This window comes from Sciurus carolinensis, chromosome 15, assembly GCF_902686445.1.
Source record: "Sciurus carolinensis chromosome 15, mSciCar1.2, whole genome shotgun sequence".
NCBI lineage: Eukaryota > Metazoa > Chordata > Mammalia > Rodentia > Sciuridae > Sciurus > Sciurus carolinensis.
The window spans coordinates 68,449,389-68,470,480 of record NC_062227.1 but is presented as its reverse complement, the minus strand read 5'-3'; the positions used below and the strand labels follow the sequence as shown (position 1 = coordinate 68,470,480).

The following is a 21,092-nucleotide window of genomic DNA, read 5'->3' as shown; positions in this document are numbered from 1 at the left end:
AACTAACCACTTGTGTGTATATTTAACATGCAAGACTATTAATCTTTTTGTTACCACAGTTTCAATCAAAATAACCTGCTGCAGCATGCTTGATATTTATGATTTATATTTTATCCATGTTTAAGAATTTATACCTCTAACTTGTTTCAAAAAGTTTATAAAGCACCAGACATCTGCTCTAAAATGCATTTTTACTCTGCACTTGGCCTGAAAGATTATAACATCTCCTTATGTAAAATATACTGTTACACTGTGTGCATGTATGAATACATAAGAACAAATTCCAATAGTATGTATAATTATAAAATACCAACAAAAAGAAAAAATAGAGATGTTTTAAAAAATAAAACAAATAGACAGATGCACTTATCTTCTCTAACAACTTTAAATCTACCTGCAAATCTGAAGGAAAAGTGTTGCCTTTCCCACATTCACCTGTAGGGGCGCTGCCCTATACATTCAGAACTTCCACTGACCTGTTAGGTTAGGAGAATCTTTTAAGTGCTATCAAACAAAACCAGGACACTGCTTCTTTTCTAGGTGGAGAAACAAATGTACCTCAATGGCATCCCGCCATCAAAGAATGGCATTCACTTGATAATTCAAATGTGGCCAATACCATAAAAAGACTTTCTAAACATTATTTTCTAATTTTCTGTAACTGTTTCACAAAATTATTCTCTTACTCATCCACTTCACAAATAATTACAGCACAAAGCAGGGTAAATCATGTTAACTTGGATAACAAACTGGATTGTAAATTTTAAAATATGAAAGCAAATTCTGTTGCAATGCTCCCGAACCCTAGGGAGGTCTCACCATTTCAAAATCAAGGCAGTAAGGACTACAACCCACCCCTTCAATTCACACATAATAATAAACAAGATGCAAAAACAGTTTTTCACAGAGCACCTTAAAAAAAAAAAATCAGCATTCATTCATCTTAGTTACATTATTCTAATTTCCATTACACATACACAAAGGTGCATTATGGGACATAATGATCTTATGAAATCAGAAAAATATAAAATGAGCAAAAGAAGATGAAAAAAATTTAAAAACTACTAAAAAGGCAGAATAAAGGTGAAAGAGAGATGGCACAGAATTAGACGGCTTATATGAAAATAGACAAAGAAGAGAAGTTTGTAACAATTCTCTGAGCATTCTGTGGTTTATACTTGTCCTACCCTAGGTTAGTCCTTGAAATACTCTCAATCTCATGCTTTTTCACCTCTAACACTAGTAAGATAATCGGGCCAGTATACATACTGAATTTTTTAAAAGTATGAGCATAACCTGGTAAAATAAATAAACAAATAAATACATACATACCATTTTTAACAAGTTGCTTTTCAGCCACAATTAGTTTTTTAAAAACTAAAATTGCTAACCACTGGTAGTATCTAGGGGGAAAAAATTTGTATGTTGCTATATTTTGAAACTGGGTAAAGCAGACACCAACTCTGTAGTCAGCAAAAAACTGAACTGATTCTTGGGTAGGTGCTTGCTTACCTTGGAGACTTGTCGCAGCCACCTTAGGTATTCCGTGAAAGTATCAAAGCAAATGTAGTAAGTCTGGCTTTGGGGTCCAGAGGAGCTAAATGCTAAACAGTGCTGGTGCTTTTTCACTTCTTCTACCTATAAAAACAAGCAGAGAGGCAAAAATAAGAGAGCAGAACTAATGACATTTTACTACACCTTGGATCAGTGGGCCAACAGACTTGCATCTTTCCCCTTATATGCTCCTTTTATTATTTAAAACAACTAAGTTCCTACATCTGACAACTAATTTGAGTCACAAGGAAACCAAAATCTTTATTAGTAGCCATGCACACATCTATAATCCCAGCAACCAGGGAAGCTTAGGCAGGGGGGTCCAAGTTTCCCGCAGTCTCAGCAGCTTAGTAAGACCTTATCTCAAACTAAAAAATAAAGGCTGGGGATGTAACTCATTGGTAAAGTACCCCTGGGTTCCATCCTAGTTAGATTTCCTCACCATGGTGAAATTCTCTTCTTCCTATTTAAAAGTAGTACAAGTCTCCCTTATTCTTCTATATTCTCACAATAAAGTACTGGGGTTCTTATTTCCTCTTAGGAGAATTTTTCCTTAGGGACTTTTGCTTTTTTCTGAAGTAAAACTTTTTTTTAAAAAAAAAGAGGTCCTAAAACATGTTAAAGTTTTTAAAAATTTAATGTGAAACTGAGATTAACCTGACATAAAAATCCCATGAGAACTTTCAAGTCCTAATAATGCAGTAACATAGTCAAAAGAACCAAACTTCTACTCCCACTGAATTACTTACAGGGGGAAGAGTCCAAACAATAAAGTCACATGGTATTACAGATTCCTATGTTTTCTTTACAAAAAGTACCACAAGCCAAGTCACACCAAATGTGTAGAAAGATTTCAAAGAAGCCATTATCACACAGACTATTTTCTCAGATGAAAATAAATTGGAAATCAATAATGAAAAAAAATTTTAAATTTAAGTAGGTTTAGAAAATTAATAGCATGCATCTACATGACACACTTTTAAGCCGCAAACTTCTAAATGTCTCACAGGTTTAAAAAGAAATCATAACCTAAACATTTTTAAAACTGGACAACTATAAAAAATGTTACTTATCAAAATCTATACAATGTAATAGAAGTTGATATGTGAAGGAAATTTATATTTCAAAATACTCATGTTGTTAAAGAGGGCAGAAAATTAATTTGCTTATTAGCATGGATCTTAAGAACCTAGAGGGAGAAAATCAAAGCCAAAAACTGAATAAACTCAAACCAGAATGAAGGGGTTGATAAAATACAGAAACTGGTGAAATGAAAAACAAATGTACAACCAAGACCAATGAATAAAATGAAAAGCTGATTCCCTGAAAAGACTAATAAAATTGATAAATCCTCTGGCAAGTTCTATTAAGGAAAAAAAAGATTCATAAAAAATATTAACATCAAAAAAGACCTGGCTACAGATTCACTAGAGATTAAAAAGAAATTATAAACAATTTTGTGGCAAATTCTTAGAAAACAATGCATTTTACCAACAATAAATTGGGGGCGGGGGAATAAATAGTCCATTTAAGAAACTGAATGAGTATTTTTACAAATTTTTCTCAAAAAAAAAAAAAAAAAAAAATCAGGCCCAAATGGTTTTACAGGTGAGTTTTATTTCAAGAAATATCATTCCAAGTTTGTACAAACATCCACCAAACAAAAACTGAAGGCCAACACCCATTCTACAAGGCCAAGATAACCAAAGCCAGATCAGAATAGTCACAGAAAGGAAAATTACTGGCAACTTCAGTCCTCAAAACTTTCTTAAACAAATGGTTGCATCAGAATCCAGTAACAGAAAAATATACCAAGAACAAGTTGAATTTACCTCAGATAAGAAATGAAGGCTTAACATTACTAACTCTAAAACCATCAGTCACATTTACATACTGAAAAAAAAAACTATACTATCATCTCTATGGCTGCAAAAAAAAAAAAAAAAACAGTTGATAACATTCACCACCTGTTCATCATTCATTTTAAAAACCTCCAATAAACTAAGAACATGAATGATAGTTATCAAAATCCCAGGCAAACATCAATTGTTAATGATGAGATTTCCCTCTTTGGCCAGGCATGGTGGTGCATACCTGTAATCCCAGTAGCTCAGGAGGCTTCTGGCAAGAGGATCCTAAAATCAAAGTCAGCCCCTGTAATTTAGGGAGGCCCTAAGCAACTTAGTGAGATCCTGTCTCTAAAGAAAATATTAAAAAGGGGTTGGGATGTGGCTCAGTGGTAAAGCACTCCTGGGTTCAATCCCTGGTTCCAAAAAAAGTGTGGGGGAGATATCACTCTTTAAAATCACTAATAAGGCAAGTATCTACTGTTCCTATTCAACATTCTAGAAGACAGGACAAAAAAAGAAAAAGAATTAAAATTGCAATATTTGAATATGTAAGACTAGCTACATAATAACTCAAGGGAATTTATGGACATTGTAATAAAATAGAACAAAATGTATCAAGATGCTGGATATAATATTTAAATATTAACTATATTTCCAGGCAACACAGAAAGAAAACAATTTTTTCAATGCCACTTAAACTAATCTATACGATCATAAATCAGGCAAGTGGTTTCTTGGGAATGGAGAGTAACAGGAAGAACTAGAATCAAGGGGCACAAGGAAATGTTGGGGAAGTAAAGGGTATTTTCACTATACCTTGACTGTGGTAATGGTTAAGGAAACAAACGTACTTATCGAATTATACTTATAGGAGTTTACAGTTATCAAATTATTATCAAAATGTGCGTCAGTAAAGTATTGGTGAAGACGTAGAAAAAACAAGAATACTTGTACATTAATGTGAAGGTAAAATGGTACAACAGTCTTGGAAAACAACTGGGTATCATCTTGTAAAAGTAAATATGTATATGCCCTAGAGCCTAGTAACTACACTAAGTGTGTATCCAAGAAAAGTATTCCTCAAGAAGCTCATTATAGAAATTCTGGATTGAATAGTTCTTCCCTGTCCCTGTACAGGACTGTCTAATATTTACATAGTATTTTAATCTCCAATCGCCTGCCCTTTAAGTGCTCAAAGTATTGCTCGCAGCAAAGATAGTGGTACTCATGGAGCACTCTATCCACTTTTCCACATTTCCCAGAGACCTGGAAATAAAGGAATCATGTAACTAATTCTGGGCTACTATGTGGTTGACAGAAGTTGCATTTGTCACTTTTGCATTCAAATACACAAGTCAGTGAATGATACTTCAGTCACCTCTTTCACAGTCATATATCATAAATGTTAAATTACGAAAGAACAGAGCTTCTATCAAGTCATGTCCCTGCACAAGTATATGAAAAGGGAAATCTCCACTCCCCAACTCCACCAATTTACAATGGAAATGTAACGGGAGTGAGAAATAAATGTTTAAAAATCACCAAGATGAGGGGAGACAGCGTAATTTAAGCCCACATTAACTGATATTTTGACTGTTCAATCTTCTGACCATCAAAAACACTCCTACATATTACCAAATGACACTTGGGCACAGCAATTCTGCTGCAAACAACTGCCTAAAAAAAAATACATATCAGGAGGCTTATCATCAAAATATTGTCACTGGCACTGTTGATAACAACAAAAACCTGGAAGTAACCATCAACAGGAAAATTACTTAAGAAACTAGGGGAGAAAGTAGAGTGGCATTTTGTAGAAATGAAAACCATAACATGAGATCTTATTTTATGAAACATAATACTGAATGGAAAAATTCAATCACAGAAGACCACAGTATATTTTTTTATTAGTACCAGGGATTGAATCCAGGGGTACTTAACCCTGAGTCACATCCCCAGCCCTTTCTATTTTTTTATTTTGAGACAGGGTCTTGCAAAGTTGCTGGGCCTGGACTTTGAACTTAGAATCCTCCTGCCTGAGCCACTGGGATTACAGGTGTGCGCCACCATATCCAACTTATAAAATTTTTACACAGGTCAAAAACAAGAAAAATACAGTTGCATGATAAAATTTATTTACGACCACATGTTTTAGGACAGTGGATACCTCTGGAGTTAGAGGAGGCAATGGGACAGATGTAGAGAACTCAAGTAGAAAAAATATTGGTATTCATACTACTGTAGTTTCTAAATTGAGCAATAGATTGACAGTTACTCCATTTGTTATGCTTGGTAATTTAACAAATATTCAAGTATTAATTAAAATATTTTCTAAAAATCTATTTAAAATTTTATAAAGGACCAATTAAACATACCATAAATGTGCAATGAATAAAAATGTATCTTTATTAAATAAATGTTTTTTTGACAATTAAATTTTGAGAGCTTTATTTAACAACAAAACCATTTTTTGTTTGAGAATGCAAATTAATGAACATGTTTTAGTATGTGTAAATTAGATACCACAGCAATTACAGCTAGGCTATCACCACCTATATCACACTTTATTTCTAGTTCTCCTATGTACACAACTTTTTTAAAAAAGCTCTACCATTTACTTTCAGTTTTTCCTTTAACAATGAAACAGAATGAAAAAAGGGAACAAACATTAATGAGAATGCAGATTACAAAAAGTGAATTACTTCTTCCCAACTCAGTCAACAGTTTTCAAAGACTCAATTTTAACATACTCACTTATTTTTAAAGGCATAGCACAAAACAGGTTTTACCAGGTTTACATGTGAAAAGAGGAAGCTGTTAACTTTCAATTCATTCAATAGTAAAAGTCCATCCAATAACAGGCCTGGGAAACAGGACAAGTCTCCAGCTCTGAATGAAAATGCTAATTATAAATGGATCTTCTGACCTTATCTGAACATCCCACATGCTTTCCTGCCTCTGCCTCTCAGCTCATAATAATCTTTCTCACCATCTCTCTCCTTTATATGTCAAAAGATTTTTTCACCCTTCAAACTCCATCATTAATTGTTACCGCTTTCAAAAAAAAATTCCCTATTTCTCCTCACAAAATCAATCTTTCCTTCCACTAATCTCCCACAGTGCTTTTCTATTTTCTGCACTACTCATACACAAGATATTATTGTGTCCATCCTTTATCTTCTGATATGAAATTATAAAACTATTCAAAAGCAGGGATGGTGACTTACCCCCTCTTGGTATTTCTGGGGTACCAAGCACAGTGCCTTCCACACAGAGGATATTAATAATAATGATAATAGGTTTGCCTATGTAAATCCCCAGCATCAAAGAGAAGAAACAGTGGTATAGCATTAAACATTAAATATGTATTTTAAAATAATGACCTGTAGTGGTAATGTTATGACTAGGTTTTCAGTAATCTATCCAAAGTACAAAAATCTTAACAAGTTTTAGTCATTAACTTTTCAATGCTCAGACAATAGTTAAGGAGCAATGGTTTCAAAATGGAAGACTGAATATATCTAATACTTCTCAGTCAGGTCACAACCTATTTTTGAAAATGATCAAGTGTTAGTATTTTTAAGACTAGAATGTAGAACAGTAGAGGGGAAAACAAGTGACACAGACAACTTACAAGGAAAGACTAAATGTTTATAAACTTATGAGTGATGAACGGGTTTACTACATAGCAGAACAACAAAACCATTTATTATTATACACATTCTTACCATCTTCATTCCCTTGTAACAGATCAGACACTTGTCAATTATTTATCAACAGTTGGTTTGTTATTTTTCCTCTTTACATTCTTTATCTCCTGCTTCTTTTCCCATGCCAATTCAGCAGGGGGAAAAAATGGTAAAAAATTTCACATGCACTCAAATTTTAATAATGCATTTTCTCATCTAAAGTTTCTCTCCCATTTATTAACAAACTATATCATTTAAAAATCAAGAAACATTGACATATGTAATTATGGTGATGGTACCCCCTACCAAAACTTGGAGTTTATAATAGTTAACAAGCCCCCCACCCACTGCAAAAAAAAAAAACAGTAATGTCAGAAATATGTCAGGTGTATCTGAAACAAGTAACATTTCATGTCTAAAATGTGACCAGTCATAGCAATAAACTAAAAATGATAATGCTCTGGTCACTGAAGAAACAGAAGTAAGTGAAAGTGTAATCTTCAGCATTAGAAGACTTTTTAAAATTATATTTTTATTATATTTTTTATATTTTTTGTTGTAGACGGACACATCTACCTTTATTTAATTTATTTATTTTTTTATTTGTTTATTTATTATTTCTGTGGTGCTAAGGATCAAACCTGGGGCCTCACACATGCTAGGCAAGCCCTCTCCCACTGAGCTACAACCCCAGCCCACATTAGAAGACATTAACCTTCAGTAAGTATGCTTTCTGTTTCTAGGACCAGACCCAGGGATCAGTTTACCCGCTACAAAATACATGCTCAAGATATCAAAAGATGTCATCTCAAACACAATGCATTTATAATCTACATTCTAAACCCTAACAGTGAAATTTTAGTTAATCAGGTAAAATGTCCTTACTAATGAAGCTAACATCACCAGTACCTTATATAGCCAATGGCTCTGCCCATAACTCCCATAACCAACAAGTTCTACCAGTGGAACACAACAGGAACAGAGGAAGGCTTCAACTGAATCACACCTCTACTCTTATTACAGAAATGGCTCCAAGTAAGGTCCTTACTGATGCTGGGAAACCTTTTAGTATTTTGTTTTTAACTTACTTTTCCACCAATTAATGGCAGAACATGCATCTTTCCGGTTAAGCTGTCTTTCACAGATGATACTATCAAGCAGGTCCCACACAGGATAACTTGACGTCTTGTCCATCGGTTCACTGGCAACTGCATTTTGCCTTTACGGACATTATACATTCCTGAGAGCTGAATTCGTTCTGAGCTGCTGGTGCTGTGAGGTTTTCCTAAAACAAACACAAGCAAACATTATTTTTTTTTAAATGAGCTTTGTTTCCTCCTCATCTACATACCAGGAATTAATTGGACAAGAGAATAATTACAGAGAAACAATCTAACTTATAACTAAAGCAATGTGACAGCTGCAGTTACAGAATATAGAAAGAACTACTACAGCTACTCTACAGGTACATGTCAGTATCAGATGAAGAGATTCTTCCTTAAAATCTAAGAGACCACGCTAATGCTTCTGTTTTAACCCAAATTTTATTTTTGTCTATATTTTTACAACTAATTTTACATTTAAAAAGAGATGAACTCACAATTTATAGATGGCTACAGTTAAGTATATCAAGAAAATATCATAGTACAAGATAGGAAAATAACACCTAGCATTTAATAAAACTAATTGATTTTAATGGAATAATTAACTGCTGATATTTTTCCTTCTACATATATTCAGTGTATATTTACTATAAAAGATAATAATGAAAGATTTTTCTAATAAAAATATACTACTCCATGACCACAGGGCAGGCAGGTCCTCAAAAAGCCCAAATGTTTTCTCTGATAAGTGGATGATGATACATAATGGGAGGTGTTAGGGGGTAAGAGAAGAATGGAGGAACTTTGGATTATGTAGAGGGAAATGGGGTGGAAGGGGTGGGGAAAGGAAAGATAATGGACTGAGATAGACATTATTACCCTATGTACATGTATGAATCTGTATACAACCACAGAAATGAAAAGTTGTACTCCATTTATGTACAATAAATCCAAATGCAATCTGTAAAAATTCTAAAAATAAAATAAAATAAATCACATAGCAACCCATGAAAAATGGGTACTATGATGCTCGTGATTCATGGAGAAGAACATAGACTTGGAGATAGAGAGCTGAGAAAGAAGAGTCTTCATTTCCCAAATAGAATTTGAAGTTCTAAATTTGGCAGAACTACATTCAGGCAGGTCCTATCAACTTAATGGGAGAACTACTGTGATTAACAGAACATAGTGAAAGAACTGGACAAACAACATTAGAAGTATATACCCAGTTCTAGATACTGAATAGGTAATGTCAAAGAGTACTGAAGCTCAGAAATCAATAAGGATACACATCCTATAGTAGGACCCATGTTGGAGTGATGTACTTGTTTGGAAGTCTGACTAGTTGCTAAGAGCCAAGATAAGAAATGAACTTAAGAGAAAGTATATTTTTACTAACATAAAAAAAAATAAGTTAATTTTTGTCAACTTCATTTGGTAGACATCTAATGCCCATTAGAGAGGGAATAAGAGCGACAGCACCAAATGCAGATCTCAACAAGCCTCAGAGATGATTGAACCCTCGTAATACAAACCTCTCGGCCAAGATGTTAGGAAATAACAAAAGAATAGGTTTGGGTTTTTTTGTTTTGTTTTTTTTTTTTACTTGTTTCTGTCAGGATATCAAAATGTTTTATAAATAAACACTTTATACTTCATAATTTTATGAAGGCTGGACCAGAATGAAGTGTAAGAGTGGGAGAGCTATTTGAACCAGGAGCTCAGCAAACAACTACACTGGTAGAACTCTCACTAGAAAGTGCTATGATGTTGTCCACCAGATATTAATGTCCCCACAAAAGAGAAGGAAGCCCAAGAGACTACACCCAAGGCTGCCCGTGATGGATCAGCTCCCATTCTGCAGAGGCTCATTTATACCACAAAGGATGATGCCTAGGCTTCCCATCCAATAGCTCCTTCATACATGATAGACTCTTCCTGAAGGAAAAAAGTAAGAAAGAAGAAAAAACTCAGAGGAAAAAAAGGAAGAGTGAGGGACTAAAAGCAATATACCAGCCACTGGGTTTACAAAATCCAATTTCCTTGACTGTAAAATAAACTTCATTCTCTAACAAGGAATCTGATCTACAGTCAGTCAGTCTGTCTGTCTCTCTGTCTCTCTGTCTCTCTCTCTCTCCCTCTCTGTCTCCCTCCCTCTCTCTCTCTCTCTCTCTCTCTCTCTCTCTCTCTCTCTCTCTCTCACACACACACACACACACACACACACACACACACACAAATACAAAGAAGCAGGCATTTTATTTAGCCACAGAAGAGTGGCTTCAAGGACACTTCTTAACCTGTCACATTTATGCACATCGATGAATAATTAGAGCCTGGAGAAAAAGAGCACTCAGTACATAAGGGACAGTCTTTTGATTGTCCAACTCCATATACATCCTAGACAAAGCCCCAGAGCAAATCATCAGACTGAACTTAGGTCAGAAGGATCTTTAAGAGTGTGGATATATCAACAAAGACTGGTACTTTATTCCCTAGTCAGAAAAATTCCTGAGTTCCAGATAGTCCCAGTCCAATGGTAAGATCAGGCTGTCCTTGAAAAACCCTAAAGATACCAGTCTGAATCAAATCCCTCATCTTGCACTCAGTGACTTTCAATATCTTTGCTGTCTGTTCTCTCCCTGGGTGTTCCATACACCCTCAGACTCGGCTGTGTACCAGCTGGACTCTGGGGAGTATGAAGATGAATGAGGTAATATGTACCTGGGCAACTGCCCAGGAGCACGCTCCTTTGTGTCAGGCTTCCTTATTCTATGACATAAGGAATTATCTTAGCTCTGGCTGCCAATTCTCAAAATTCTCATTTCAGAATAATTCCAATTGTTCAGTATGCTAACAAATGCTGTTAACACCAGTGTAACCAATGCCTGTCAGTTTAGGGGCTGGGTAAGTTGTTATAAATTTTACTTTAGAAATGTTACTCTAATTCCCTACAAGTTAAAGGCATTTACTCAGGAGAACAGATAGCAAAAGCAAACACTACAAGCTGAGACAAGAGAAATGACTACAACAGAGACAGATTTTAAAACATACTCATGAATTTTCTCCTTTACTCACTTGGCACATGAAAGGCATGGCGATCTATATTAGTCTATTTTTTAAAAAGAAACTTGCTGCCAGGCATGGTGGCACACACCTGTAATCCCAGCGGCTCGGGAGGCTGAGGTAGGAGGACGTGAGTTCAAAGCCAGCCTCAGCAACTTAGGCCCTAAGGAATTTAGCAAGACCATTTAAAAAAATAAATAAAAAGGGCAGGGGATGTGCTCAGTGGTTAAGCATCCCTGGGTTCAAAAATTAATTAATTAGTTAATTAATTGAAGTCTTACAGAAAGTGTTAGGGCTGGGGATATAGCTCAGTGGTAGAGTGGCTGCCTTGCATGCCTGAGGCCTTGGGTTCCATCTCTAGTACTGCAAAAAAAAAAGGGGGGAGCAGGGTGGAGGATGTTCTCTGTACCAAACTGCTTAAGGCAGTGTTTCCAAGACCACATTTATCAGAATTCCTTGAATTTCTGTCCACTACAGTAGCCCTTCAGATTTGAAACCTTGGTAGTCAAGGCCTGAGAGTTGCTTCTGGTAACCACCATCAAAGACTGGTATGTTCTGGGGCCATAAATCTAGAGTGATCTACAGGTTATTCCCCAAAGTCAGCTTATCTCCTCACTGATGTTTTCCTCACACTCATGAATTCAGGATTTCAATCCTTTCTCTTAGATCAGCTGCTTCAAGGTTTCTGTGTCATCTAAAGTCATCTGAAAAATATGATGAAAGCTATGGTCTCTAGGAAAAGAAACAAATATGCACAGACATCCAATTTGTCATATAAATTGGCAGAAAATAAAAGATGAAATTACTCAAAGCAAGGGTCTATTCCTATTTCTTCAGCTCACATTCCAAACATTCATTTTACTATGAACAGTATTTTATAATTTTTAAACTTAATCTTTTATACTTATTATTTTCAGTGTTCTTCATTTCTTTATATAGATCTAGTTGATCTGATATTATTTTCCTTCTGCCTCAATGACTTTTAACATTTTCTGTGATGCAGGTATGCTAGTGATAAAGTCTGTCAGGTTTTGTATACCTGAAAGTCTTCCTTCTCCTTTATTATTAAATATTTTCACTGGGTATAGAATTCAAGTTTAACAGCTTTGTCTTTCAGAACTCTAAAGATGCTCCTACAATGTCTTCTAGCATGCACTGTTGCTGATAAATCTGTTGACATTCTTTTATCCTTTATGCAGAGAACATTCCCCACTTGCCTTACTGTCTTAAAAAGATTTTTCTTTCACTAGTTTTTAAACAACTTGATGTTTTTAGCATACTTTTTCTTTATGTTCTTAAACAAAGGTTTTCCAGTCAAAGTTTAAAAAATTGGCAGCTATGCTATTACTTCTTCCATAATTTTTCTTATTTCATGAGCCTCTTCAGGGACTCCAACTGTATATATATGAGATCACCTGAAGTTATCTCACAGCTCACTGATGCTCTATTTTCTCTCTCTCTGTTTCATTGTTGGTAATGTCAATTACTGTTTATTAACCTTTTTAAATTATTTTTTAGTTGTATATGGACACAATACCATTTATTTATTTATTTATTTATTTATTTATTTATTTATTTATTTATTTTGCTGAGGATTGGACCCAGCACCTCACAAGTGCTAGGCAAGTGCTCTACCACTGAGCCACAACCTCAGCCAGCCCCTAACCTTTTCTTTTGCAGAGTTCATGCTACTGTTAAATCCATCCAGTATATTGTTCATCTCTACAAGTTCAACTTGGGAATACGTCCCTCCCCCTAATCTACATATTTTTTCTCTCTTTAAATATGCTAATGCTTCCTTTTATCTTCATGAATATATAGAACTATAATAGCTGCTTAAATGTCCTTGTTAACTAATTCTACCATTTGTATCAGTTTAATCTCACTGAGTTTTCTCATCAAGGGTCAAATTTTTCACACAACTGATTAGATTTGTTTAGATGCCTTATTCACTCTGAGTTTTACCTCACTGAATGCTAGATATATTTGTGTTTCTATAAATATTACAAAGCTCTGTTCTAGAAAATAGTTATTTAGAAACAGTTTTGGTTCTCATAAGGCCTGCTTCTAAGATTTGCTATAAATGACCAAGGTAGTCTTAAGTCTAAGACTAATAAAAAATTAGCAGGCAATATCCCACTGAGTGCTTCACTTCACACCCTGTTAATTATAAGGTTTTCCACTCTGGCTGGAAGGAACATACACCATTGATGGCCCATATGAGTCTCAAGCTTTGTGTCGTCCCCAGCCTTGCATACTTTCCTCACATACCTGAACCAATCAGTACTTCTTTCACATATTCAAAACTCTACTTCCCTGAGCAGCTCTTTCTTTTCTAGCACCCAGCCCTGTGAACTCAAGATGCTTATCCTTAAGAATTTCCAGCTGTTTAAATCAGAAGACGGCTAAATACAGGTACAAGCACAACTATACTGTCATCCAATGTCTTTGTTAAATACTTCCTAGAACCCATCTGCATGGTAATTTAAAAACATATCCACAAATTCTTTTAAAATCTTCCCTTGAAAAGGTGGTGCCTCATTTCACTCCCTTTGTGTGTGAACTGCATTCAGTGGCTTGCTTCTAACAAATAGAAAGTGGCAGAATCAACAGTGGCAGTTTGTGGCTTCTGAAACTTGGTCAGAAAAGGCACAGAGCCTTCTCCTGGCTGACCCTCTCCAGGATTGCTCCCTCTGGGAAAGTCAGCTGTCATGTCAAGGGGACAGTCACACAGCCCTATGAAAAAAGGCCAACAAGGTGAACAACTGAAATGCCTGCTAACAGTCAACAAGGAACTGAGGCCTCTTTCTGCTATGTAAACAGCTACAGAAGCAATTCTCAAGCTACTGTCAAGCCCAGAGAATTGCAGCCCCTAGGACATCCTGCAAATAGACTGCAAACCTCCTGACAGACTCTAAGTCAGAACACTCAGCTAAGCCATTCCTGAATTCCTAAGTCAGAGAAACTATGAGATTAAAAAAAAAAAAAAAAAAAAAAAAAAAAAAAAAAAAATTTGCTGATGCGAGCCACTAAGTTTTGGGGCAATAACTAATACGACTTTTCTATATTAATTTCATTTCATTTCTATTTACTGAACACGGTAAAATTTTTATTCCTTCATTTCCCTGAAAAAGTCTACAAAATTTTTCTAGTTTGTATAATAAACTAGAAAGGGTCTGTTGTAACCAGATAGAGTTAAAAGCGAAAGTAAGAATGATACATTAAGCTATTACAATAATTTCCACAATGTTGGAGAGTGAAAGAATACATGTTAATGCAGCACCAAGGACTAAAAATGTTTGCTCCCCACATAGAGTTAATGCAAGAATTTACCATATCTCTGGAGTTGAAAATGGTCTGGAAGGAGTGAAAACACTCAACTCTTACCTCGCCTTCTCTCTTTCCAGCTTTGACTGAAAACGTGCTAAAGCATGTTTCTTATTGCATATAAATCCTTAAATCCTTTTGACTGCTTTCAGTGTCAGAAAGAATGAATTAAATTACTTGCCTAGGGTCATTTCAAGAGCTAGCAGAAGGATTGAAATGACTCCATAAAGAAGTCTAGAGACCTGAGCACTAGCTGCACCTGGGAATTTTGTCTCAGAACTGAGAGGCTAAAGCTCTCAGTTAGAAGTGCTGGCAGGAGCTCTGAAGCAAATTTAAGACTAGCTGCTCTTTAGCTAATGGGTATGACAACCAGCTGCTAATGCATTGGGGGAGGATTATTGATGTATCAGATCAAAATGCATAAAGTCAACCACCCAGGAAATCTTGCTTCTTTCTGACAGCTACTCAATTTGATTAGGTTTATTTATATCTCTCAAATTACTTTAGACCCTTATCCACGATAAATGTCATGGTTTGAACCTTTCCCTAACTCCTAAATTTCTGAATACTACTAGAGATTATAATTTATTCTACTACAGAATAATTATAATTAATTATAATTATATAATTATGTAATTATAATTTAATTATATAATTAAATATATTTAGTATAAATATATACATATAAATATATATTAAATATATATTTAGTATAAATATGTATATAATAAATATATATTTAGTATAATTATAATTTATACTACTAGAGAATATAATTTATAATTATATTATAATTTCCTTTATAATATTCTTTAAACAGTACTTGAAAAATGTAAGTTACCCTTCAGTACCTTTAACAACTTAGGAAACACAAGGTTGAAGCAACTAAAAGGGGGGTGGGGGAAAATCCACAAAAAAAAAAAAAAACACTTGAAACTTAATTATGAACTCTTAAAATATGCAAAATCAAAGTAATGACATTATTACTGTAACTGTACATAATATATAGCAAAAAATATTACAATATTAAAAGGAAATGTCCAATGAAGACTAGTTAGAGCAGAAGGCCTCAAACTTTAGCATATACCAAAATCACTTGAAAGGCTGGCTAAAACCCACCCCCCACCCCACCCCTGGCGTTTCTCATTCAACAGTTCTAAGTGGGTCCTAAGATTCTGCTGATGCTGCAGGTTGGGGGACCACAATTTGAGACTCAATGGGGAACATGAACCTGGGTGGAAAGAAATGAGAGAGGCAACCGCAAGGCAAGGAGACTGGAGAACAGGTGCTACATTTCCCATTCTCCCTTTCTTCTCCCACACTAAGGAACTAGCATCTTTAAAGTTCCCTCCATTCCATCGTTCTGTGGACACATGAAAAGTACTCTTTAGTTTTCCTTAATACTTGATGCTCACATCTCTTCTTAAGAAGTGTGTTTAAAGAAGGTATCTTCTTCAAATATGGGTTTCATTGCAATTTTGCATTCAGACATATAACCCATCCTTCCTTCTCCATGAGTTTCTTCAGTTCAACTCCAAGAGTAATATGTGGATAGCTAATGTGGCCTCCTGATATTAACTTCATATCTGGCAAAGAAAACAAATTTGAAATTTTTCAAATTAACCTTCATGTGTCGGTCCAATGTCACCATCTGTTACTTTCTAGAAATGGTAGTTTCACATTCCTTGTGCATAACCTCACACAATACCTTACGAGTCTTTTCACTGTCCTCTCAAACTTATTTTATCTGATGAGTGATATTTTCTATGGCTGCAACAATAACTGAAACAGTCCACTAACTTTTTATTGTTGTCATTATCAGTATAATGGATGACACACTTGTTCAGGTTCACAGGTTTGTTACACTTCTGCCACATTCAACATTGTTAAGTTACTGACAATTTCTGTTTTCTGGCTAAAAGCCATTACACTTTGGTAGACGTCAGAATTTTAGTCACCTGCCCACCTAGCATTGGTACTTCTCTGAAAATAATGTCACACATGTAAAATGCAATGGATGAGAAGCTGAATTTCAGGGAACCAAGGAGGCTGGGCAGCAAAAGCAGACCTCAGGGTAGGCTTAATTCAAATTTGGCCTTCAGAAAACTTACAAATAGCTATCTATCATATGGTCTTAGGGATCTCGAGAATGACTAAATTTTAAATCTGAGAATACCCAAGATTCAGTATATCCTCTTTACTCTTAACTGCTCTAAAAGAATAAATGGCATAATCAGCTACCTACTTCAGACACAAACTGTGACTGTGTCAGAAGTGATGCATACTGCCGTGGGCGTGGAAATCAGGATGATGGAGCTAGGCCCTTTCACAGTTCCAGGTGAGTCACACTTCCACTGTGAGATGCCTTTTATTAGGACTGTTGTGATGCTCCATTCAGGCACACACATACTCCTAAGTAAATACTAAAATAAAAATTCTAACACCAAGCATGAATAACTTTTGGATAAACCATATCACTGTTTCTCTAAGACATAGTGAAAAACTATATTTCAATTTCCTTTGCTGCTAAAAACAGACTTCAGCCAAGATGACTTCAGAAGATTACAAAGACCAATGTCTATGCAATCACCTAAGTTGCAGTATAATTCAAAAGTATTTTCCACAGTGGTTCTCTCTGGGAGGTAGGGTTATGGAGTTTATTCCCACCTCAAGGTACATACTTATACTGTTTAATCTGACTTTTATAAACAAAAACAGATTCCAAGAGCAAAACAATCTCCTAAAATCTTTATTTCTGCTCCTCTACTGCATTAGATAATATTGTTAACTACCCTTTTTCCTTACAAAGTTGATTAAAGATGATGAGTTTACATTCAACCATTCTAAAACTGACTTTAAGAGGCTCATCTTGTATAAATTTCACTTCATAAATGTAATACAAAGCTGCTCCCCCCGTCCTTTCCATTGCATCACAATCTAGCTAGTCAGTCTGAAAGCTGCTCTCCCGCCCTTTCCTCGCAGCCATTTCCCCGCCTCCCAACTACTTGTCAGTCTGTGAACATCCTAGCTAGCTATTGGTTCATCAGTCAGCTTGCAAGTATCCTTCTTCATTACTGGTCCCCTGTTAGCCCGGGGAATTCGACTGCTTAAGGATAGCTTCCCTCCATCTTTTCTCTCTCCTACTCACTTGCTTTCTCTCTCCTCCTCCCTTTTCCACTCTCTCTAGCGCGCACCCTTTCTCTCTTCCTCTCTTTTCCTCTCATTTCCTCTCTTACCCTGCTGGGAGACACTCTGTTTGCTTAATAAACTCCCTTATGTGAGTTCCCGTGTCCGACGCAGTTTTAGTGGGTTTCTTACAATAAATGTTTAAAATTCACCTTTTCCAAACAATGACTCTCTGAATTTATTAGGAGTCTCTAAGTATATATATCTCAATCAGTCCTAAATCAAAAGTCAATGAAAATAAGCATGTGTGTATATAATCTCAAAGATATATAAATATATATCTCAAAAGCTTATGGGAAACTTCAGAAATTTTATTTCTTTTTAAATTTTTTTGAGATGGGGTCTTGCTCTAATACCCAAGCTAGCCATAAACTCACAATTTTCCCAATTTGGCCTCCTCAAGTAGCTGGAATTAAAAGTACCACATGCCCACTTATGAATTTTATTTTAAACCTTCTCAGAACCACTCACAAAATCCAGAGTTCCCACCTAATTTTTTTTCCCAATTAATATTATAAAAACAACTCCATTATCAAGAGTTTAAAGTTTGGGGTAAAACAAACAAACAAAATAGCTATAATTCACTATTTTCACAGAATTATAAACCTTGTAGACAATTATTAAAATTTGCCTTTTACATACTCATAGGCATAACATATACACAATTATATATCCTGCTTTATTCCCTCCAAATTGTATCCTACAGTTCTCCAAGTTGCCAGTCTTCATATCTTAAAGACCTGTAAAATACACCTTAAGTTATTGATTCCAAGTTATTTACTTCCTCATAGCTGACAATTATTTCTGATTTTACATTCTACAAATTGCTAAGTCAAAGAGCATGAAACTTTTTTTATGGTTGCAGATTCCTCTTTATGTTACTGGTTCTTTTTAGTCTACTGCTCTCAAGCAGCCCTAAATTTAAAATTTTTTTTTAAAAATCAATAAAAATAAGCATGCTTCTACTACTAAATATCTTCCTCACAGGAATGGTCACCTTTCTAGACAACCTGAGAACATGTAAAAGAAACAACAGACACTGAGTCACATTAGTAACTAACATGAATCCACATCTATGACCATAATGGAAGTAGTTTTCTTGTTGTTGATACCTGTAATTGGATATGAATAAGACACCTGAAGTCATTATTTGCTAAAGAATGACCAAAAGAAAATAACAAAAAAGAACGGGGTGGGGGTAAAAGCCTGTAATTTTTCTGGTAAAGACTTTTGTATTTGTACTTAAATAGCATTCTGATTTTATCTAGCACTCTATATTGTTTTCCTCTCTGTTCCAGAACCATCACCCCCGCCAATCCAAAACACTTTTTCAACAAATTAAAAAAAGGAAGAGAGAGGTTACTCCATCATACATCTCTAGCTGATTGTGACTCTGAAGAACAGGAACACACCTAGCAATAGATTAAATGAAAAGAAAATAGATGCTATAGACTACCATGTATTTTGCTATGCTTGCTACCATAAAAGCACAATGATACATATATTTCAAGGTCATACCTTTCAATTCTAAATTATCAAAGCAATAATTCTAAATTATCAATTTTAATTTTTATGTGGCAATGAAATAAAAAAAGTCCTTACTCAAAACAATGAAAGGAGTGCAAATGACTTAGAACACACCTGTAAACTTAAATCCACATCCAAAATAATACAACAAAAAATGTACTTAATTTTTATATGAAGATACCAAAATAACAATATGCTGTCTTGGTAGAGACTGGTTAGATGTTTTATAATTTCATTATATCTTCCTGGATACACACAATAATTACATTTCTTTACCTCTCTTGCAAATCAGCTGGAGCCAAACAACTGCATTTTGGTCAACAAAATGTGGGTGGCAATATATATATGCCACTTCTACATCTACCTATTAAATTGTCCACACTACCTTCCACACACTCTTCATCCATTGACCAGCTTGATGAAGTTGGTCCAGAAGATTCTGAGAAGGCTCTAGGGGATGAATGTGTCATAGATGGAAAAAGTCTAGCTACCTGAGTCAAATGGAATGGAGCTGACTGACCAGAAACATGAGCAATGAACTTGGTCTTCAGAACAAAAGAAACCTGTATTATGTTAAACCATTAGATTTGTATATTTGGTTGTTACAATAGATAAAATTCCCTAAGGCAGTAACATTGAAGTTAAAACTTCACCCTCACTGGAACTGAAATAAAGTGCTAATATATCCCATGAGCCAAATGCTAGAGCTGGAAACATCAATATTTACAAGTAAGGTGCCAAGCTTCCATTCTTCTGATATACAAGCAAAAAGGGCTGTGAACGGAGCCGCCTCTCACAAGGGAAGGGCAGGAGAACACAATACTAACACATTTCTTGAAGACTGCATAATGAGCAGCCAATTCTCAAGTAAAGAGCGACTGAGCAGTAGCTGAAAAGAAGGTAGAATGTCCCTAAAAGTAGCAAATGACTATCTTTCATTGGATTAGTCTCGGAACCCTAAGCTATTTACATATTAGTTACTTAGGATAACTGAAAACCACAAACTGGGTAGCTTAAAACAATAGAAATTTTATTTTCTCACAGTTATAGAGTCTAGAAGTCAAAAATAAAGGTGTTGATGGGATTCATCCTGCTGGGAGCACTGAGGGAGAAGCTGTTCCATGCCTCCCTCTTGGCTTGTGGTAGATCTAAACAACCCTCCATACTGTGTAGCTTGTGGCAGCATAATTCCAATCTTTGCCTCTGTCTTCAAGTCCCTTCTTGGTGTTATCTCTACTTATTCTATTATCTTCTCATAAGGATGCCAGTCACTGGATTCAAGCCCCACCCTAATCCAGTCTGACTTCATCTTAAATAATTACATCTGCAGAGACCCTAAGATCACATTCCAAGGTTCTGGGTAGACAAGAATTTTGGGAAAACCATCCCTTACACTACTAACTTCTGATCTAAACCAGTCTAATTTCTTGGTTTTTATGTTTAATTCAATAATTAAATATTTCTAGTACTACCTTTGCTCAGTATTGCCATATGTATTCTCAATAAAATGCACTATGAGTATTTAATTTATAATAAACTCAATCACTAAAATCAAGCAATCCTTACAGAGCCCTAAATGAATTGCTAGAATACAAATTTTTTTTGACTTTTAAATATTAAAGGCAAATGCTTCAGAAGACAAAAGTATAGTGCTGCTAGGGACCATTCCTGGAAATTCAAGCTTCTAAAGATACATGAAACATCCAGTCCATTTTTTGTCCCTAGAAGAACAATATCTTGGCTAAAATCCAACAATCTTTGTATCAGAAGACCATGATGGTGTTAATACT

General features: G+C 35.2%; 1 protein-coding gene across 1 annotated transcript in view; it reads right to left on the bottom strand.

Annotated features, from left to right (window-relative positions):
* Positions 1–21,092, bottom strand: part of Phlpp1 (PH domain and leucine rich repeat protein phosphatase 1) — a 215,675-nt gene that overhangs the window by 103,639 nt on the left and 90,944 nt on the right. Inside the window, exons 2-3 of the mRNA XM_047526484.1 lie at positions 8,182–8,378; positions 1,513–1,638 (exon numbers count right to left, since the gene is read on the bottom strand). Coding sequence (XP_047382440.1) covers positions 1,513–1,638; positions 8,182–8,378 — 323 coding nt within the window. The remainder of the gene's footprint in view (positions 1–1,512; positions 1,639–8,181; positions 8,379–21,092) is intronic.